We start from the raw sequence: 22,790 nt of genomic DNA, 5'->3' as shown, positions 1-22,790 counted from the left end.
TAATTAATACACACGTCCCAAAGACTGTTTAACAATGAAAAGTTCTACATATTATAGCCATTAAATGGGTAAAACTTATTCAATTCTTCTATTTTTTAGCAGTCACAATAGTTATTGTATGCAATAGACGCAACACATATTGTAATATAACTTGATAGGTAGCAACATTCGCAAACAGATGGCGCCAAATTGTGAACCAAACAAGTGTCATTTTGGCTAAACTAACATTTCTAAAAGCATGCAGGATGCAATTCGTTTGCAAAATTGATTAATTTATCGTCCAACTTTATTTACTTTGTAAATTTATACACGTACTTTTACCTAACTACCTTCTTCCGCATTCTCTTCCGCAGCTGCTTCCTTTTGCATCTTATTCGGCCTACATTCAGGATATTTATCCGTAAGGAAACTCCTAATATCTCCATACTCAGCAATCAAATTGCGTTTCACTTTATCTTGATTCCTGATTATCTCCTGTTTCTTCAGGTATGTCTCCCAACCCTTCTGTTTGGTATAAAATGGCGGAAATTTCTTTCGCTGTAGAATTACCCGCCCGTCAAGGCAATATTGCGTAAAGTCCAAAGTTTCATCGTGTTGCAATTTATCACTGGTTCGCACCGAGGCGGGCGAAGCTAAGACATTCGGGAAGTTTAAGTTTTCCTTGCAGAGTTCAACTAAATGCAATTGTTTGTCTTCGGCGATTTGTTGATGTGTTTTCTGCAAATAACATAAATCAATCAAAATTGATACAGAAATGTTGTGTTTTGATAAATTACTTGTCGTAAAAGGCCTAAAAAGAAGGCCTTGACGACGTGTTGCACATTTGTTGATCCTTCAACTTTTGCATACAAATCCTTAATGCCGACAACTTCACAAATTGTTTTAATGGCTCTGTGACATCTCAGTCCATAGCCAGGTGGTCTTTGACTAACGAATATTTTAGTCGCGCCGAATTGAGTAAAAAATCATGATAAACTATAAAAAAATTATTAAAACCAATTTACTCAATGTTTTCACCTCAATCAAATTACCTGTATGGCCTCTAAAGATATTTACATGCATCAACTTTTGCCCAGCTCGGTTTTTGGCTTTCCTGAGAGCAGTTTTTGACTCAATTCCCTTGCCAGTTGCAAAACCACCAAGTCCATTTGAATTACCAGTTACAACAAAGACTGATAAACGACGTTTACGCCCAAAGTTACCTTTCATATTGAAAACAGTCTTCAATTCAAGCACTTTTGTGTCAAAACCTTCAAAGTTATCTAAAACATTACCACAAAATAAAGCTTATATATTTTATTACATGTGAATATAGAAATTTACCTTCTCCAACAGGATCTGGTGGTCCTATACTTCTGCCAGGCATTTTGGAACCAGACCAACCTCTTTCAATTGGGCTTAATTTTCCATATCTAAATGTACCCATTGAATCTCTTAGTGAAATCAGATGTTTTTCTCTTTCAGGATCTTCAGGTAACTGCTGTTGTTGAACTAGTTCCTTGCCTCTGATGATAGGCGCTGATAAACCTGGCCATATTATATTGGCTTTGCCCACACCAATGACTTGACCACGATTTAAATCTTGATGTTTTTCTTTGACACTGTCTTGCCACGACCTCTTTTCTTACCGGCATTACTCACAGATGTTATGCCTTTCCATAGTGCTTCTGCAGGTACTAAATAATTAAGTAGAAAAATGTGAAAAATCAGATGAAATGTGAAAGTCTTTTAGGGTTAGGACTTACATCTGTTGAAAAAGTTTGCATTTCTTGAATTGGTGTTAAGCAGTGGACCTATGATTACTTCGCCGGAGGTTCCAGACGTTGGTGCCAGGCGACATCGTGCATTTAGTGATAGTTTCTGCAAAGAACGAGTGATATTTAGGAGTTGAAGAGCCATTACAAACGGCTCCGCGTGTTGAATTTTTAAAGTTTTCCTGTAGAGGCGCTGTTTTAAACCGTATGAGAAATATAAGCAGAAATGTGTTGATTTTTCTCATTAATTCTTTGTTATTGTTATTGGCTATTGTCAAATTCTAAAAAATTAATGAAATCTTGCATTTCCTTAATATTTATGTTAATATATAGGACAATGGGCACGCATTGAAGAGTCAAATATGTCAAATAATTGAAGTACTTAAATATTTGAACATTTTTTTAAAGAAAATAGTTTTTCATGCGTTTTCATTTCTGATTAATAATAACAATGCGCAAATTTGTTTTATTTTGAATGCTAAAGGTCATCATTTTACCTGCGCTTGTTGCTTTGTGCGCTTGTTTTACCGGATGTACAATTGTCGAGTGTTTGGCACAGATTAAAAATATGATTAAATAAAATACCATTGTTACACTTCCCATCCAAGTTAAATATAGTTAATAATCAATCATTGTATGGTTCCACATGTCTAAAACACTTTCGAAAGTTTTCACACTCCAACAATGAATTACAAAACAAATAAAATAATAGTTTAATTGATAAGGATTGTTCAAAATGAGACTTGATACTTTCTTACATCAGCAAATAATATAGCTACATATTAAAAGATTGTCATTAGTAATGTCTCTAAAAATGTTGCAATCAATCAATAATCTGGCAAATCAAGTTCATGTAAAAAAGTTCATGTCTCTAATGATGATCCAACTCCAACTCGCCTCATTAATTTAATCATTCTTAGTCAATACAAACCGACAAAACCTTAAACTTCCGATATTATTCTTATCAAATTTGTGTTTTACAATATTCCCAATTAAATTATTATTCCAGACGTAATTAGTAGTAGTAATAATGTCATTTTTATTGATTTATCATTGAAACTATTTACAAATTGGCAACACACCACGTTCGGAGATTAGGATACCGATACTCAATCATTTCCCAAGTCTCAAAACAATGTCTTATCTGCATCTTATTTGTAGAGTCGTTGAGCATTGCCCTGATTATTTTCTGATTGCAGCCGATTTGAATAACAGTATAAATATGGGCCCGAAAATCGCTGGGGAATCAATCGTTCTCGAGTCTATCCGCTCCACAACGATAGAATCAAGATGAAAGTCGCAATCGTCGTTTTGCTGAGCGCATTGGCTCTTACCAGTGCCCTCGACTGGAAGAACATCAACACCTTGAACATCAACAAGGCGGTGCCAAGAATCCTCATCCCCAAGAATCCCAACACCAGGATTGTCAATGGCGAGGAGGTCGAGCCCCATTCCATTCCATGGCAGGTGGGTTTGTTGATCCAGATGAAGAATACTGAAGGTACTGCTTTCTGTGGTGGTTCAATCATTTCCAACCAATGGATTTTGACTGCTGCTCACTGCGTCGAAACGTAAGTTAAGCCAAAAACAAAACTTTTTGATTTTCGAAAATGATTTTTAATGATATTTCAGTGCTGAATCCATCGAGGTGGTTCTAGGTGCCCACAAAATCAAGGAAGAGGAAGACACTCAGATTCGTGTGGTTACCACTGAATTCTTGCACCATGAAGATTGGTCCCGTTTCACCCTCACGAACGACATCGCTTTGGTCAAGCTTCCAGAACCTGTTGAATTCAATGGTAAATAATTGAATATTTCTTTTAAAATTTAATTTTTTACTTGAATATTTTTATAATTTTAGACAACATTCAGTCAATTGGTCTGCCCAGCGACATTGGCAACATCGATGACCTTACCGTCTCCGTCACCGGCTGGGGTAAAGACTCCGATGAAGCCACCAGCGTCTCCGAGGTTCTGCGTATCATCAGCGTACCAGTGATGCCCAACGACAAGTGCAACAACTTCTACTTTGGCATCATTCAAGACACACACATGTGCACTGACTCCTGGGCTGGTAGCATTGGTACTGGTCACAGCACCTGCAGTGGTGACTCCGGTGGCCCATTGGTTCTGGAAGGCACGACTCAGGTCGGCATTGTGTCCTTCGGCATTGCTTTCGGATGCGAGTTGGGATACCCTGCTGCTTTCACCAGGGTCAGTTCTTATGTGGACTGGATTAATGCTCATATCGCATAAACATGTGTTGTTGAACAATAAATATATCTCTTGATATGTGCTTGTGATTTAAATGTTTTAATTATGCGTAAAATACAATTTTTAAGTACATGATATAGTTTTATATCAGTGTTTGAGAACTCGTGTCTAAAAGCTATATTTTAAACCATGCTTCTTTTTAAGTAGTACAAGTATACGGCCTAAGATGACGCTGAGAATAATGACTGTGAAACAGTAAACTTGGTTGCCTAGTGTTTGAATCAGCACTGGCGGCACTTGTTTTTTGCTGCTAGGTTTGTTTCCAAAGATTGATGGAATATTGTCGCGAATTTGAGGCCCAAAATACAATGCAGGATTTATAATTCAGCGCGATATTATCAGAACACTGTGGACAATCAATTTTACAGATATATTCTAAGTTTTAATCAGTAAACATGCGAGGATTCGTTTGTAAAATGAAGTAACCTCAAATTGTTTCACAACATTACAGTTACACGAAGTTTCATTCTTTTTACAATTAATTCTCATCAGTTCTGAACATGACGTCGATAATTAAATTACAAGCACTCTCCGGTGCTATGGATGAGTCGCCCCCTTGTTATCTACTACAAATCGATGAAGTACGGATATTATTGGATTGTGGATGGGATGAAAATTTGATCAAGAAATAATTAAAGAACTCAAAAGGTATATTCAACTTCAAAACATTATTATATTTAATATAATGTATTAATTTTTGTTTTCATGATTTTAGACATGCTCACACCATAGATGCAGTTCTTATTTCATATCCTGATCCTTATCATCTGGGTGCATTGCCATACCTAGTTGGCAAATTAGGTTTAAACTGTCCTATCTATGCCACAATTCCTGTCTACAAAATGGGGCAGATGTTTATGTATGACTGGTATCAATCACATTCCAATGTTGAGGATTTTGATGTGTTTTCATTGGATGATGTTGATATGGCATTTGAAAAAGTCATCCAACTTAAATACAATCAAACAGTATCAATGAAAGGTAAAGGCTATGGTATTTCTGTGACACCATTGCCTGCTGGACACATGATTGGAGGCACAATTTGGAAAATTATGAAAGTTGGAGAAGAGGATATTATTTATGCAAATGATTTTAATCACAAGAAGGAGAGACATTTGAATGGATGTGAATTGGAAAAACTGCAAAGGCCTTCATTGTTGATAACAGATGCATTTAATGCAACATATCAGCAAGCTAGGAGAAGAGCTAGAGATGAAAAGTTAATGAGTAAGTTTTATAAATATATTTTTTCTTTTTAAAATGTTTATGTTTATATTTCTAGCTAATATTCTGCAAACACTACGAAACAACGGCAATGTATTAATATCAGTTGATACAGCCGGTAGAGTTTTGGAGTTAGCTCACATGTTGGACCAACTCTGGCGAAACAAAGAATCAGGTTTATTCGCGTACTCATTAGCATTACTGAGTAATGTTAGTTACAATGTGGTGGAGTTTGCAAAGTCGCAGATTGAATGGATGAGCGATAAATTGATGAAAAACTTTGAAGGCGCACGAAACAATCCGTTCCAGTTTAAACATTTGCAGCTGTGTCACAGTTTACAGGAGTTGGCGAAAGTACCGAATCCTAAAGTAGTTTTGGCTAGTTTTCCGGATATGGACTGCGGTTTTTCACGTGAATTATTCCTGCAGTGGTGCTCGAATGCTAATAATAGTATTATTATTACAACACGGACATCACCAGGGACACTATCAAGAGATTTAGTTGAGAATGGTGGGAATAGAACAATTGATTTAGAGGTTAAAAAGAGGGTAAAACTAGAAGGCGTGGAGTTGGAAGCGTTTGAAAAGGAGCGCAAGGAGAAGGATGAATTAATAGCTGTGCAAAAGTAAGTTATTTATTTATTACCCTTATAATCTATCTATAAAATAAAATGAATCACAAAATCTGTTGGTAAGCGCATAACTCAACAACGCCTAGACCAATTTGGCCAATTCTTTTGTTAAAATGTTCGTTAAAGTCCAGGGATGGTTTTTACGGCCAGAAAAATTTGAATAATTGCCGGGAGAACCCTTAAGACAGCCCATAGTTATAGTTAAATAGTTGAATCCGAGATGGCACACTGAAGTGCATTATTAGCAATTCTTTATATAATTAATTTCTTTAAAATAAAATTGCGAATCTTATTGATAGAATTGACACATACTATGTCTAGAACAAGAGAGTAAAAACGAATTACATTTTTATTAAACACTACCGGGCCGAAGTCACGTGCAAAAGCTAGTTTAAAATATTATTCGATTTCAGGACTGAAGATTCCGATTCTGATAGTGATATCGAAATGTCAGTGATCTCTAAAGGCCGCCATGATATTGTCATCAAACAAGAAGGCAAGATCCAAGGAGGATTTTTCAAAGCAACCAAAAAACAATACCCGATGTTTCCTTTTCAAGAAGATAAAATTAAGACAGATGATTACGGCGAGATAATAAAACCGGAAGACTATAAACTGGCTGACACCATCACAGAAACCGAAGATAATAAAGAAAATGTAATAATTAAGAAAGAGGAACCCGACCCACTTCCAGAACTCCCTGAAATTCCAACAAAGTGCATTGTTTTGAACCGAACTGTTCAGGTGAACTGCCAAGTGCAGTACATCGACTTCGAAGGTCGCTCTGACGGAGAATCTCTGCTTAAGATTTTATCTCAGTTACGACCACGACGATTAGTTATCGTACGCGGGGATGAGGAAAGCACAAGCGCGATAGCGAATTATTGCAAGGAGCATGTGGATAGTAAAATATTTATACCGAATCGCGGCGAGATTATTGACGTGACCAGCGAAACGCACATATATCAAGTGCGATTGACCGATGCCTTGATTTCACAGCTCTCTTTCCAGAAAGGGAAGGATTCAGAGTTGGCTTGGGTGGATGCGCAGATTGTCTTGCGCGAAAGCCAACCGGATGCTAAACCTATCATAACAGATGCAGAAAATGACGTTGTGGTGGAACCAATGGAAGTAGATAATTCTACATCGAAGATATTCACTCTGGAACCTTCTAATCAATGTGTACCACATGATACAGTTTATGTGAATGAGTTGAAACTCTCTGAGTTTAAACAGATTCTTTCTAGATCCAATATTTCTTCAGAGTTTTCAGCTGGTGTTTTGTGGTGTTGTAATGGTACAATCGCCATTCGAAAGGTAACATTTTATATTTTCTGAATAGTTTAAATTTTAATGCTTTCTATGTTTTTGTTTATTTAGATTGACAGTGGAAGAATCATCGTTGAGGGTTGCATATCTGAGGATTATTACAGAGTACGAGACCTTCTGTATGAACAATACGCGATTCTATAATTTAAAATTTAACATGAGTTTTTAATAAATACAGAAATTTTTGATGATGATGTATATTAGAGCTTAGTATATAATGTTCATAATAAATATGTAAAGAATTTGTCGACTTTGTGAAATTGATTGTGTGCTGTGTGCGATTGTGTGTGAGGTTAACTGAAGATCATGTTATGCTTTGTCAGCACGTTCAACAATGGGAATTATGGCGCACTAAGCTTGTAAATGTAATAATTATACAAATGCGTAGATTTAGTTGAGGGTTTTCGTACGGCAAAATTGGTTTTTGTTAATTTTTCTTTAAAATATTGAAAATTTGGTTTGTTTAGTTGTTTTTATGGCGGGTAGATGGTAATTTCTTTTTGTTTTCTTGATTTAGAAAAGAACTGGAAAGGCTGAAAATTATTTAACACTGTTATTGATCAATATAAATATGCAAAGTATTAAATAGCATAAGATAATTTTGCAGCTTGCGATAAAAAACAGCATTTTCCATTACAAACAAACAAATTTAGCATTTTACTCAATTTAGCAGTAAAATAAAACAAAAATTTGACTGTTCTGAGACACGAAAATAATTTACAAGTTGACAAACAGATATTCACGTAAAAAAACACAAATATAATAAGTTAAACAATGTAGTTTTGATTATTTTAATTTCTATTCTTACTTGTAAATGTTTTAATATTGCTATTTGTATTGAAAGCAGTATTGAATTGCGTCCCAACATTGTATATTTCGGATAAATAAGCTCCGTAGCTCTACGTGCCGTGCATACTACTCTATCCCCACTCCACCTCGACTGAAAAAGCGTCGGCTAAGCGCAACGCTGCGTTCGTTTTCATTCATGCCTCTGCCTCTGCGACTTATCTCAAGCCATCTTGCCGGTCGGCGCGCGCGCTCAGCTGCCCAAACGTGCGCACTCCGCAGAGAGCCCATAGCGCAAAGCCAGTGCGTCGGCACAGTCAACACAGTGCCTCGCAGTGTGATGCTCATGCTCCGTGTTGTTTTGTGTAACTAGTGCGGCGTGCGTTCGCATCCAACATGCACGATGCATTGTGATAACTGATAAACGGTGCCAAAAACGGTTGAGTGTGTGACGTGTGTTTATATACAATATCATCATCGAAAGATCGGCGCCGATTCTGTTGATACAATTGCACACATTGCCAAGCAACGAAGTGTGCCTCCCGCAAATAATATCTGCTGCGATTGTTGTCTGTGGCACCGATTAAGTTCGCGCATTTGGTTTGCATAAGGTGAGTCTAAATATAACTTCGCCTTCGTGGATTGCATGCGAATTGCGTGCGGGACAATGAACGAAATTCGAGACTTCGGGTGGAGAAAGAAACTTTGTCAGGTGTTTCATTCATATACGCGTACAAAAACACACATTGCATGATAGATGGATGATTAATCGTGTGGGTTGAGGATGAAATTTGCATCATGTTAGCAAATCCACTGCATTCCTGCAAAATCTACTTCATTTCAAATGAATAGCAATTATTCTGTTTGATTCCATCATTATCTCCACAGTTGAACGTAATCATCGTGTCAAGATATCACCTTATCAGGACACTTATATTGGTTGGTTGATAGATTGCACGCATTATAAATTGATAGGACTCTTTCATCTACATGTGTAACATGTTACGTTCGATCTCATCGTACACATAAACTTGTCTATCGGCCGACGTTTCCATAAACTAGAAAAAGCATCGTCGACATTTTTCAAGGTCGTGATACTCTCCAGCCCGACGAGAGATATTCAATCCAAGCTTCGGACATCATGTAACAACCTCATCCGAGCAGGTTTACTCGAGCGCTTATAATTATCCGGCGAGCAGCTACTCGGCGCACTGCTTCTTCAATTTCATTCTTGACGTAATAATAATCACGACCACGTCGGCGGAAAAATCATGTCGGGCATAAATATAAATACAAGATGGCCGCGGGTGAAAATATCATTCATTACACTTATATGCTATTGGAATGTTTGTCAATAGTTTACAGCACTTTTGACGTTTTTATCGATGTGCAAAAGGAAGTGCTTCGATTTCGACCTGGGTAGTAAAAGGTAGTAGAACACAGGTTATTGTAGTAACCTTGCTCTTTCTTACTTTACCCATAACCGCACCACCTGTGTTACGGTTCTTTTCGCTTCCAAAGTGGCCAGCGCCGCAAAAGATTTCGAATTTGTAGAGTGGTGGCCCTAACAGAAAACAGCGTACTCGAGGGTAAAGAAAAGAAAGCGTTTGCTGAGGCGCCTTGTCTGTCGGATGTCAGCATCTGATGATCGTGTGGTGAGGCATCTCCAGTACTTATAGTGGGAGCGTGGAAATACACCATTTTTAAGTTAAAGGGGACACCGGGTACACCAAGCAAAGAAGGTTGTGGGTTGAGTGTGTTGCTAAAAGTATAGTTTTACATGAGTATCAAATATTCAGGGCCCCTATGAAGGCATCATATTCTCATAACCCAATCAAACAATATACCAGTTACCCAAGGAGTATACATGGGTACCAGGTGTTGCAGTTTCTCATGATTTCTTTTAACTTTCATTTAACTAGGTATTAATTTTATAGTCTAGTATATGATCGCTAATGTGATCATTTAAACGCGATAAACGTTCATGCGCAGTTTATGAGTTTGTAGTTTTGAGGTTATATTGAGGTGGTTGAGTTATTGACGCACGAATTGAAATTTATCGTTAACATTTGCATCGTGGTTCTTGTTTGCTCACCCCACACGTTCTGGGCTCGGTTGATATATTGTGCAAAACGTGTGCGTTTTTTCTTTCTGTTGCTTGTGATTAAATTACCATATGTTTCGCATTCGGTGCTCGCTCGGCGTGCCTCGACTGGGTCGATCACGAACATTACCACTTACCAGCAATAGGCGTCAGTTATCTGATTGATAATAATTACTTTAGTTGCATATTCAGCGTTAATCGCTGCTAGAGACAATTTCACTTCGCAATCCTGACTGGCAGAAACCAGATTAGAATTAGTATTTAATTTTAATTATATGCTCATGGAATAGAGGAATTTGCTTCATTAGCGTAGGGAATATAATTGAAAATTTTATTTATAAGTAGATAAATCAAGAAAGTTTTGGAGTTGGATATTAGGTTCACAAATTTTAAAATTTGTTAGGTATTTAAGGGTTTCCATTCCTTAAGAAGGGATTTTGTGAAATTCCACACTAAAAGGGTGAAAGGTGCTTGAAAGCTTTTCGAAATTTCCAAAAATGTATGTTACATTAACACTCCCTGACATTTGAAGAACATATTCAATGGATGTGTTTGTTTAGGGGTCTGATATGATTATCTAGTTTTTGGGTCTGGTAAGTGACAGAAGCTTTGAAATATTTTCGAAATTTGAGCTAACTTGGGTTATAGTCAGATAATATTCACAATTATTTTAGGAAGCAGCTTAAAATTCAATTTCATAAAAAAGACATCTTTGCGGTAATCTATAATATCAAAATGAATCGCAAAATCGGTTTGAAAGCGCATAACTCAACAACGTCTAGACAAATTTGGCCATTTAGGTATTTTTTTTTCAAATAATCGTTTAAGTCCAAGAATGGTTTTTACGGCGAGAAAAATTCGAATAATTGCCTGGAAAACCCTAAAGGCGCGCTGCAGTGCATTAGTAGCAATTCTTTATAAAATTAATTTCTTGTCTAGAACAAGAGAGTAAAACCGAATTACATTTTTATTAAACACTACCGGGACGAAGTCGCGGGCAAAACCTAGTTGTTGTTAATAAAACATTAAATTTTAGTCTTTAAACCTGTCAAAACTCTTGGCGGTGTCTTTGACTTTAATGTTATGTTACATTAACAACGCGGAAAACTTGACCAATTGCCCTTTCTTGACTACAATCAAGCCGACCGTGCTCGTCTTCACACGATCGGGGAAGTGACGTAAATGTTGAGTTTGAATTAGGTAGTTAGTTAGTTCCGCAGTTCCTGTTTTATTGCACACAATGAATATAAGAATACTTATATACGAGTTTCGTGTTTCATGACTCAAGTGTTATTAAATAAATGTAATTTAAAATTTTACTCATTTTTAGTTACTGTCATTATTTCTATTGCACAACAATGACTCAATTAATAGAAATATTGGAAAACATTGAGATTTTTTTTTCAAATTTTTGGAAATGTCGTTTATAGTTTAATAAACCTAAAAATCTGAGTATTATGAGTGCATGTTGTTTGTTTTATAATGGAACTAAATTAAAATTGGCAATTAATGTCGGCAATGCTGGTAATTGTACGAATTTACTCGAAAATAAATAACACGCTTGATACAATCTTGTTGATTTACAAATTATACATTACACTCGACGCGATAATTACTCTCAATTCCGAAAACCAACAGTAAGTATGTACAAACGACTATGTTTTGTTAATCAAACAGGCCAAGCGCACACCCCCAGCGCCCTATTTCGTTGGTTTTACCGAAAAATTTAAATTGCCTAATTTGATATTCCATCGCACTTGCGTGCCCCCCTGCCCGGCTACGAGCATTTAAACGTTTAATTAAATTAGAGCACATAATTAACTAATTGGACCAACATAAAAGATCACCGAGCTCAGCTCCGAATTGAATAAAACACGATTTCTTTTCGGTTTGACTCACGAAACTGCATCGTAATTGACCATTTGGTTTTTGGGCTGCACATGTCTGTTGGGTTGCCATCACCATCACCTTTTCGTATTTCTTTTTATTCATCTTCTCAGTCATCAGAGACCTTCTGAAACAAGGGGCAAATGTGGCTGAGATTTTCGAGTTTTCGTATACCTACAATGTGTGCTCCCATGTGTCATGTGGCTTGGTGTGTTCAACACCTGTTGGTCGCTTCGCCTTCGACCCGAAAGCTCGAAAAGCACACGTATATCAAGTTACAACTAGTAAATCTCAAGCACCCCAAACACGAACACTTTAAACAGAACTCAGTTAAAATGTTTTGAATATTCAAAAGAAACTAAATTGGCAAAGTATGTTTGTGTCGAGGTTATTAAAGTGGCACGCTTTATTTACGACTGTAGTCACTCAAAAGAATTACATTTTAATATAGGGGGCAGTGTTGTCTAATGTCAAGTCAAGTAGTATTTTCCTTAACATGAATTTTAACATAGTTTCTTTATTTTGTTCCAGATGGGGTTGGAGGTATTCGATTCGTTCGACTACCTCGAAGAAGAGGACTTTTACGACTCCAATGTGCCGACGAAAATGGAAGTGAGCAACCCGAGCGATGGCAACAAGCGGCGAGTGACATTCGCCAGCAAGCTATCATACTTTGAAAAGGTGCGTGCCAGTTACATAACCTCAAACGTACCTCACTCGAACCACGATTAGTAATTTCAACCATTCCACACAAGTTCAAGTCACTTCCACGAATCGCAATCGATCGCAATCATACGAATTACAAAGTACAAACCAAAATAATTCCGTACATTATCAGTAGGTGACTCCAAAAATATCATTATCTGTTAAAAACCACTCAGAAATACAAAACTAATCCCTTTGTTTGTCAGCCAGCTGAGTATGTTGATTTACTACGTTTCCAGCGGTTTTTACAGCTCGATTCGGACAGGTTCTACTCATGCGCAGCGTGTAACGAAATGTTTCTATTTATATTGCGTGGATGAGATTCGAGCACAGTGAATGTGAATACCCCGATGGGGTTTTTACACGACTCCGAAAAGATACATGGCTACGCGGCGCGTTAGCAAATCGTATGTTTACAAAATACACACATTAGATGCGTGCGCACTACTCATTGATCTTTAGCTGACTTAACACGTTGAGGACGGCGCGGTTTTTGGGTGCTGTCGCATCGGGCGGCGTTTGAGCATTTTCAACTCCGTCTAATTAATTCAGCTGTGCGCCACTGGTGGTTATGCATTGCTGTATCAAAAAGCGATTGTTTTTGCAGTTGCGTCGCCATTTATTTATTTTCTTTGTAATGAATGCCTTTATCTTTAGAGTCCGACCGAAACTATGTGCGAACTGAGATGTCAAGTGACGACCACGACTAGGCGCGAGTTAGCCGAACGACGCACGATAATTCACGAACACTGAGTTTCGGTTCTGCCAAAAGTTTCAGCCAATTTTTGGCCGAAACCAAATTTGAAGCCAAAACTGAAACTTTGGTCGGTCACTATTTATTATAATATGTAATCTGAGTGACACATTTGATGACAAAGATGCAAGGCCCTGATTGTATAGGTGAAACGAGGAGAAGATATAACCTAACCAGTGGCGTAGTCAAAAATGAATAAGTCTCGTTTCAAATGAGCCGTGTACCACCGGTGGTACACGCCGTCCCACAGACCAGACTCGTGTGTACCACCGGTGGTACACGCCGTCCTTAACGTGTTAAACTTAGCCAGTAGTTAAAAATATCACCCTCTCCGTCTCATTTAATGAATTACAGTCGAGTGACTGATGACACTTTGTAAATGGGACAGAAATTGCTTGGAAAAAATACGTAATGTAGATATCACGATCGAAATCGGACCATTTTTAGATAAGTCAGTCATTTTGAGTGTGCGTCTTGAATAATGACAGACGTATTGGTTTGGTTTTCGGTGGGATTTGTCGCCGAATGTAATGTAACCGTCGTAACTGATACTGACAGGTATATTGAGAGAAGTCGGCAGGAGTCAGGGGTAATGAGCGTCTTCGAGCGTACTTCCTCTTTGACGTCATCGCAGCGATCCTTCCGGTGCTAATTTTGATCGCTTGGTTGCCTCGCCTGATTATCGTCCCTTTATATTAACTCCTAGGGTAGACAATGAAATTTCGGTGTTTTGATTTTATCATTATCTAGATGCCAGATTCTAGAAACATCCTCAAGTACTACTCGTACATCATCGTGGGAAAAATTTTAAGTTTATGATGCAATTATTTTGTGTTTTGTTGATCAAGTTCAAAGTTAAATAATTTTGTATTATACAAGTTTACTAGTGCTAATTGTAATTGTTACTCTGGGCAATTAGAAACAATAAAAAACGGTCGTCGTGTGACCGTTAACGTAGAAAGTTGGCTTTGTTTAGCTCATCGTGTAACATTACGCAACAGGTCTGCTTGTGTTGGCTGAATGAATGCAACTCGCGGCGGCGCGAACCGCGGCGAGCTTACTTACACGTCGCCCCGCTTCATTCAGACATATTCATTCATTCTCTCTGCCGGTTCGGTTCGTTCATTCATTCATTCATGGGTTCATTCGATGGAGTTGGAAGTCGCGCGTGCAGAGCGGCGTCGAGACAAGGCCGACGAACGTTTTATGCTTTATTACTTTGCGTTTGTTTCGGTTTGCGTCTATTTTCCTTCCTAGACGAGCGCAGTGACTTAACTTTCACCTGTTTAATGTTCCTCTTGCCCAAACAAGTAATTCTCGGTCCTGTCAACAATCGAATGCGTAATTTAATATTATTTCAACTATAAGTATACATAAATAGTGTGAAATCTATTTATTTCGAATGACCACAGTTTCTAATTATAACTAATTATATTTAAGATGCATACTCATCTTTTCTGACGTGAAAATTGTCACGAGGCGGCCGTTAAAGTGATTTATTCGCCATTTATCAATCGTTTGATATTCGATGCGTTTGAAAATGCAATTGCTGGTGACATTCACATTCACGTTTTGCACTTGGTGTTGGCGGTGCGGTCCCCACCTGGGGGACGTAGCGCCATAGATGGAAAGAGTGGTTGGCGACAGTCGCGTGTGTGCACTTTGCTGGACGTGGTTCAAACAACTCCTCTCGCAACACGCGTGCTTGCTATTTCTAGAATGACGTGCAATTTAAAAAATAGTCTATCTACAGTTAGATTAGTCATTGGGAAGACGTATGTTAAATGTGAGGTTAGGTTAGTTAGGTGAGGATAGTTTTCTTTTGGAGATAAATGTATCGCCATCTTGTGGTAGAAAGCTTTAATATTTTTCATACTAATGCAAAATGTATACGATGACATAAATGGGAAAAACTTTTTTGATCTTGTTTGAAATTAAGCAAATCTAAACTTTAAAATTTTGTGCAATAATGCATCAGTTCACGATCGAAAAAAAAACAGAAACCCTGTATGAAACCCGATAAAAGAGAGGGTAGAGGAACCTAGAGACCAGTGACTATTCGACTTGACCACTCAGGCACTACTGAGCACTGCGCTACGTAGGTAGTAAAAAAAAAACACAAAGTAGAGACGTTAATAAAGAGCACTGCGCTCAAAGCGATCTGTCCTTTTATATCTGCGGTCGACCCGCGAAAAAGGGTGGGGGAAGGTGCGCACCGGTGCGGACTGCGTATACTTGCTAATACCGGCAGTTATAAGAGGAGAATATTTAAGAATTAAAAAGCGTTGTTTTACTCAAATTAAATATGAATTACACTTAATTACAACGTGTTAATTACCGACTTAACCTTCAACCTAAATCTTTCCGGAACTTGTTTAATCTGGAAGCAGCATTTAACACCGCGAATGTCATTGCTTGTAAATTCATAAACTTCTCACTGTTTATATTCATACCCTGCCGCTGAAAAGAAAATATACATTGACAATGTGTTCACATTCTGTCGTATCACATGCTGCCGGTGACTTTTTTTTTAACCCCGACGTGCGTAGTTCGCAACGCACATGACCCAGCATACATCATGCACGCCATCCAGAATTTAATACGCAAAGCATGACATGGTAATCTCAAAGATGTTGAGTTGACTGTTGTGTCTGGCACCTACTAAACAAGGAGCAAAGCGTATGGAATCACTACTTCCACTTGTAGCATATTGCTATATATTATATTTTATAGGCTTCCACGCATGCAGAAGCATTACCAGTACCACAGTACCAGATGCACGCCGTACGTGTTTACAGTTTACGCCGTGATCGAATGTCTTTTGGTCTCTTGCAGCTTCCGAATGAGCTCTTCTTTCGTGTCTCCTCGGAGGTTTTTCTTGTGCGCAGTCATCGTCCTTTCTGCTCGCGTTTCCTTTTTTTCTCCCCGCTCTGCAACCGAGCGCACTAAGTGGGAATTGAACGCCATAGATATAAAGACATCGTTTGATAGCTCATTGAAGCGTAGAGTGCTCCTCTCTGATCGCAGTTCTTGGAAGCTCTCATTAACTAGCGCGCAAAATCGAGCAAACTAATTATTTACTGAACTCTAGCGTCTCGAAATAAAATCCAACGCTGAATGAACATCGACGCGCGCTGCACATTCATTAATGTGCACAACGTCGTGCATCTTCTTTTTCTCTACGCATTCGTAATGCTCGGCACGTATTAAGCGTCATTTATAAATTTCTGTGTGCACCAACAACGGACTCGGTCTTCTTATGCGCTACCGGTCTTATATATACAGTCTGTATGTATTTATATTCATATTCTTTGGTGTAGTAATATATCAGTTGGCGTTGAATCCACACGGCCTGCTGCGTTCATTGTGAGGCGAAATAAAATTAGATACGCGTTTTATTTTAGATATGCTTCGGTATCACGGTAGCCAGTGGGGTTTTTCAGTCGCTGGCACGCGTAAATAATGCGCTGTTATTATATTTGAAATGAAATTGAAGAAAACGAAGAATAATTACGCCGCGCACCACCGCGCCGGATGTTATGATTCCGACCTTTTAGTCTTAAATGATTAAACGACACCCTAGTCAAAGTGCGCCGCTTTAATTTGTCATAATTATTTCATTTCTTTTGTAGACACTGTTTGATTTAATGCTTTATTTCTATTTATTGTTTGGTTTTGTTGAGGTGTTTGGATTCATGTCGCATATTAAATTTGAATTTGGTGTCTATGCATTTATGTTTATACTGAAACAACGCGGCGAGCTGTACGGTGCATGGCTATATGTGGAGGTGGTGTTTGCTTATATGGTGTCTGCGACCACATTAGAATATTTATTAATCTCATGCAGTCGTTGGCTCGTTTCAGTCATTGTAGTCTACAAAAGTGTACAGTCGACATGTCGCTGCAGCGCCGTGTTTTACGGAGGTGTTTATTATCGACACATACACACACAGACAAGCTTTGCATAATAATTCGTATTTGCACTTTGTATTTAATACAATATTAAGTAAAAGTTGTAGAATTGGTTGCCTAACGGTGATTATTTGAAAATTTTAGTTAATTCATTAATTACTCGAGAACTACTTAATATTTTAGAGGTATTCTTTCATAAAATTATTTATAATTAAGTTTTCTATTAATCTATGTAATTATTTTATTGAAATCGTATTTGTATTAAAAGTTATAAGCTTATTTCAATATATTTCACTATTTTGTTTATAACTTTTTATATAATCAGATTAAGTTTATATTTATTATATAATATTATTATATTTATGTGTAGAGAAGTTTATGAAGAATCTACCATCGAAAGAATCATAATGTTAGTGTGAATAGCTTCCGAGTAATTTATTATTATAGTAGTGGATGTTACAAAGTAAACACAAAATATGTTATTTTTCCTAAGCGGAAATATTTGAAAGTTCGAATGCATGAATCTCTTTTTTCTTAGTATTCTTAATGCATACATACGATTTGCTTAATAATTGTTATTTGCAGATTTTATACAGAAATCATTTAGGTAATTCAAGTTGTAAAATTGGTTGCCTATCGACGAATACTTGAAAATTTTAGTTTTTCATTAATTACTCGAAAACTAATGAACATATTCGAGTTATTTTTTTCAGAATATCATTTAGAATTAAATTCCCCATCAATATTTGAAATTATTTTTCTGATAACAAAAGTTACAGGCCAATTTTTATAAATTTTCTTTTTATTTTTCAAAATACTACTTAAAATTGTTTATAACTTTTTATATACAATTCCGATCATGACCATATTTACACGGTTTATGTCGAATTTCATTCTAAATCTAATAACGAAAGAATCGTAAGTCTATTGTGAATAGTTCCTGAGTAATTTATAATTAAATTACTAGATGTTACAAAGTAAATACAAAATGCACTATTTTCCCTTGGCGGAAACATTTGAAAGTTTAATTACGTGAATCGTTTTTTCCTCGTTTTTCAATACACACCTAGCGCTTAAAATACAACGCGCGGATTGCACTCCAGCTTTACGAAAAAGAATCCTAATGATGTGGAAAAAGCTCGCGCGGCCGGGTTTTTAATACATCAAACGGCGAGACAGCGTGACATCGAGGCGCGAGCAACAGACAAGACAGTCCACACCTGAATGAAAAAAGCAAAAACTATCATCTATCTCTACCATTGAGAGTCTCGCGCAGCGCGTACGCTTCTTGTGATATAATTATGTATGTTTGACATCCGGTTAACGACTGCTGGAAATACGCCGAATGCAACTACGTGCATCAATGCCCAGCCAGATATAAGTGTCCGACACTTCCGTTGTTCTTTGATATTGTTGTCATCTAGGGATTATTTCAAAGAGTAGAGATTACTACGTGTGTTATTTTCGTATGACGCAAGTGACACATTTTTCAAACACAAAACACAAGGAAATGAATTCACACCGCGTGTTTATTGATTGACAAATATTTAACATGTGAAAAAAATGTCTGTTCTTCTTTAAATAAGATTCCATTCACACATTCAATGAACCGCACTATTAAACTTGAACTTCATTTTCTGATAAACACTTATTAATTCTAACATTGCGACATATATTTTCATTCATAGTTTGAGTTTGATATACTACGCGATACGTGCTACTCAAACTGATAAATAAATAAGCTCGCAAAACAAAAATCTCCTTGCGAAGGATTCCCCTTTGAAATTTTATTCATTCAGTCAACTTATCAAATGTCATTATTCGAGATATCGTGGAAGATAAGTAATCATACGTACACTTATAATTTGCTGCAAATCATACTGAACTTTGGGTTATTTCGCGAGTTTATTCACAAACATAATGTTGTGCTTGTACACCGTTTGTGTATAGCTTCTTTATATTACATTAGCCGATGTTATCAGTGCGAAATTCATGATGGCGTCTATTTGCCTTATAGTGCGAGGATCAGCACGTGGATGCGATGGTCATCCTCAAGCAGGAAGTGCAGGACGAGAATGAGGAAGCCCTAGTGCCGAAATCAGTCCATACCGGATCCATTCAGAAAGTGCCTTCGATCAGCGATTTATCCGATCCGGAAGCTTCTCTTGGTAAGTACACAATTTTGATTTATATTCATAAATTTCATAGGAAGTAATTTTCCGTATGTAATATTCAACGGAAACTTCTATGTATGTAATAATCTCGAATTGTTACATTGTTTGAAGTACGAATTTATGAGTGATTAATAAACGCGATTATCACATGAACATGAGACAGCGCGCCGACGCGCAACACGCCCGAGTTTATTGTCATTGATGTAACCAATGTGAAACATTTTCATTTTAATTATTATCGGCTTGAATCATCACATCGTCAATTTATGCTGTTTACAATCGAATTTTGATTTGAAGCGCGGATTATATGTGATATAATGTGTTGGGTCGTATGCAGAGGAGAGTGCGGGCACTTAAATAAGGGCCCGACAACCCACAATGAGGATGTCACAGTTTATTTCATTGAAACACGCGCGGGCTTTATGAGCTTGCATGCATACAAACACAACGAGAAATGGCTGTAATCCCATTAAGCTCATCGCATCGTTTCGTGGCAATTAATAATTGGGTCAATCGTTTACATTCTTGTTGCGTGTAAGCTCAATAAACTTCACATGCATGCTTAAAATGTTAATTTATATGTAAATTGATTGTTTTTGCAAATAATATTTGTTATTGTGAAGTTTTGTTAATTATAACTGCTGAATAGGAAGATTAAATGATTATTAATTATCGTGAATTGCATCAGATTGTATCTGGATAGTGCAAGGCTGGCCAATGGATTTTCCTGGAGGGCCAATTTTTTTAGAATGCGGCAGCACCGGGCCACAGACTATGGCTATTCATACATAAAATATTATACATATACAAAAGTTCCAACTTTGGTTTGTGCGGCGGGCAAATTCAAATGTCCTGGCGGGCCACCTCGTGGCCCGCGGGCCTGGGATTGGCCAGCCCTGGGATAGTGTATCAATCATGGCATCGTGCACCTGCTCTCGTAATCACGGTGTAATAATGTTGCAGACGGTGTAGCGCAATTTGCGAGGTGCAATTTGCAATTACTTTTCATGTACTGCACAAAAGAAAGCAAAAGCGATGCGTAATGATAGGCATTAAATTATACCGAAGAAAAATATTATATATAATTGTGAGTAAATAGATTATTTGCTTTTGATTAGATAAATTTGTTTATTGAATAAAGTTTAAAGAAGTCTAAACGTAGGCAACTTAAATGCCACGTGAGCGTAGTTAACTGCGCGTACTCACTGCGCCATCTGTCGCGCAGTGCGGATACTAACCAGCGATGGCTTGACAACTGCTGCCAGTTAAGAGCACTTAAACGGCAAAAACATGAACTAAATATAAGACTTACAGAAATAATAACATTATATAAATATTTTAAAGTTATTATTACACATAACATTTTTTATGTGTTGAAATGATTATATTGAATAATTTTATTAAAGAAAACGTTGTTAGTTCGCGTGTAACACGATGTAAAACGTTATAAAAACAAACGCAGGTACGACCTTCATTACAACCGGCGAGAAATTAATAAATCGAAGCTGGAGCCCAGCGAAGAACTAGTTGAGCGCCACCTGCTCATCACGTCGATTTGCTTTTATTTAGTTCTTTTCCTCGCACGCGTATACTCACTGCTTCACTTCTTCAGTTCGCAGCTGAAAAGCAATCTCTACCTCGGGGAGCTCGCTCACATAGAGCACAATATGTATTCATTCATGATTAGATTTTTCTATTTGGTTTTCAGTTCAGAGGATGGGCTCGAGGTGATGTAGTGCGTGATGCATGCGAGCGAGAGTCAATTGATACTTTTATTATTAAATAGAGCCGGTGGCTAGGTTTTTATTGCCGGTCGTTGGCCTTTATCGGTGTGCCCCACGGCCGAATATGCTAAATACTAAATACTCGCATCTATGTTACATAGAAACTCGGATGAATTTACGATGTTTTTCATTTTATGCATACGCGTATGAAGGTACTTAATGTATATCACTTTTACAACTTTATACTAAGTCATCATCTTCTTAACATGTCTTAATATGTTATAAAGCAACATAACCTAAGATATCCTGTCAATTTTGAATGGATTTCGATGTGTTTTTGTTCTCTACGCGCTGAAATCGATGTTTATTCAATAAATAGATGAGTGTCGCTGGTTTTGTGTGCGGTGTGTCAACTGCGCTGGCGCGAAGCGTGCTTGCCGAGCGGAAGAAGACTATAAAGTTTTAAATTGGTCGTAGTGGGGTAACCATATGCGTATGATCACGGTGATGTGTCGTCACATCCGGTCGGCAGAAGTGGTGGTGATATTGAGTCTAGGTTTCATCTCTCTGAATGAATGAAATTACTAATATTTTTAAACGTCTCCTGAAACTTTTTTTTCCGTTTGCGTTTCTTTGTTTTGTTTGAAAGGTGCGCGCGCATTTCCTATGACAAGAGAAAAGCTGGTTGTGAGTGTGCGCGATTGCAACAAGATTGGCACATTGGCACAACTCGGGAAGCTATTAATCGTGTGTTGAACTATTGTCTAAAGTTGACATTTCTTAATGGCCGCTCGCGCTTACATTTAAGCACAGGATGTAGAAACTATCAATTATTTTTCGTTTTTTTTCTTTTCGCTTATTGAATAATATTGTTATAATTATTGCTTCGGCGCGGCGCGCGCAGATTAAGTACCGTTAGCGTAAACTCGAACTCGTTTCGGCGGGCGTTGTCTTTGTGTTTGTGTGTGGATATTGCCTATGAATGTATTTTTAGGCGGTGTTTGTGCATTCGTTTCAATTAAAAGCGCCATTAGCCTTTGTTCCACTCGGCGCACAAATGCAATTCATGCTCGCGATTCATTAACGAGCGTATTTTTAATTAATTCCTTATCGTGTATTTCAATCAACGTCTTCATCGAAGAATCTATAGCCGGACAGCGTGCGTTCATCAATGCGGCGATGTACACTGCGGTCGAGGTCTTCGTGGCCGTGCCGGGGTTATTAGCGTGTCGTGACTTTTGATATCATGAAGATGTATTTTTATACGGGAGCGCCCCCCCTCGGGCGGACGTCGGGCCCGCAGCGCCTCAGGTGCAACAGGTTGTGACGTCACGTGGAGCCACGCGACTGCTCCATTCATAACCGCAGCGCCTGGAGCGTCCATCTCATTATGTACACGCCAAGTTGCGCCGACCTGTGCTTCCACACTCTTGAGTGTGTATAGTATTTTTGTTTTTTTACGTGGATCTGGATTTCCTTATCCGGTTTCTTCGATACTAAAACAAAGAACAAGACAGTTATCACGTTAATA

General features: G+C 37.8%; 4 protein-coding genes and 1 long non-coding RNA gene across 5 annotated transcripts in view; 3 read left to right on the top strand and 2 right to left on the bottom strand.

Annotated features, from left to right (window-relative positions):
• Positions 1-268: 268 nt before the first annotated feature.
• Positions 269-1,963, bottom strand: LOC135799725 (small ribosomal subunit protein uS5m). The gene is given in 7 exon segments (XM_065312928.1): positions 269-717; positions 777-961; positions 964-975; positions 1,032-1,262; positions 1,324-1,581; positions 1,584-1,676; positions 1,746-1,963. Coding segments are annotated over 7 exon segments (1,329 nt in total). The 5' UTR covers positions 1,900-1,963; the 3' UTR covers positions 269-321.
• Positions 1,964-2,991: 1,028 nt separating this feature from the next.
• On the top strand, positions 2,992-4,057 carry LOC135799737 (brachyurin-like). Its single transcript, XM_065312949.1, has 3 exons — positions 2,992-3,325; positions 3,387-3,553; positions 3,616-4,057. The coding sequence occupies exons 1-3, from the start codon at positions 3,045-3,047 to the stop codon at positions 4,008-4,010; spliced, it is 843 nt and encodes a 280-aa protein (XP_065169021.1). The 5' UTR covers positions 2,992-3,044; the 3' UTR covers positions 4,011-4,057.
• Positions 4,058-4,244: 187 nt separating this feature from the next.
• On the top strand, positions 4,245-7,457 carry LOC135799722 (probable cleavage and polyadenylation specificity factor subunit 2). Its single transcript, XM_065312923.1, is given in 6 exon segments — positions 4,245-4,637; positions 4,640-4,676; positions 4,744-5,255; positions 5,311-5,878; positions 6,298-7,201; positions 7,265-7,457. Coding segments are annotated over 6 exon segments (2,223 nt in total). The 5' UTR covers positions 4,245-4,528; the 3' UTR covers positions 7,358-7,457.
• An 818-nt stretch (positions 7,458-8,275) lies between these two features.
• Positions 8,276-22,790, top strand: part of pnt (ETS transcription factor pointed) — a 51,137-nt gene continuing 36,622 nt past the window's right edge. Inside the window, exons 1-3 of the mRNA XM_065312924.1 lie at positions 8,276-8,610; positions 12,522-12,671; positions 19,379-19,529. Of these exons, the coding sequence (XP_065168996.1) occupies positions 12,522-12,671; positions 19,379-19,529 (301 nt within the window). The 5' untranslated portion in view covers positions 8,276-8,610. The remainder of the gene's footprint in view (positions 8,611-12,521; positions 12,672-19,378; positions 19,530-22,790) is intronic.
• On the bottom strand, positions 11,626-12,316 carry LOC135799746 (uncharacterized). Its single transcript, XR_010550058.1, has 2 exons — positions 12,169-12,316; positions 11,626-12,117 (listed from the first exon to the last, which is right to left on the bottom strand). It is a non-coding gene; the product is annotated as an uncharacterized lncRNA (long non-coding RNA).

The sequence above is a fragment of the Atheta coriaria genome, unplaced genomic scaffold (assembly GCF_025399875.1).
Source record: "Atheta coriaria isolate IRGN ID8LTWV9N9 unplaced genomic scaffold, Caltech_Dcor_3.1 hic_scaffold_9_pilon, whole genome shotgun sequence".
NCBI lineage: Eukaryota > Metazoa > Arthropoda > Insecta > Coleoptera > Staphylinidae > Dalotia > Dalotia coriaria.
This window is presented reverse-complemented; position numbering and strand designations above follow the sequence as displayed.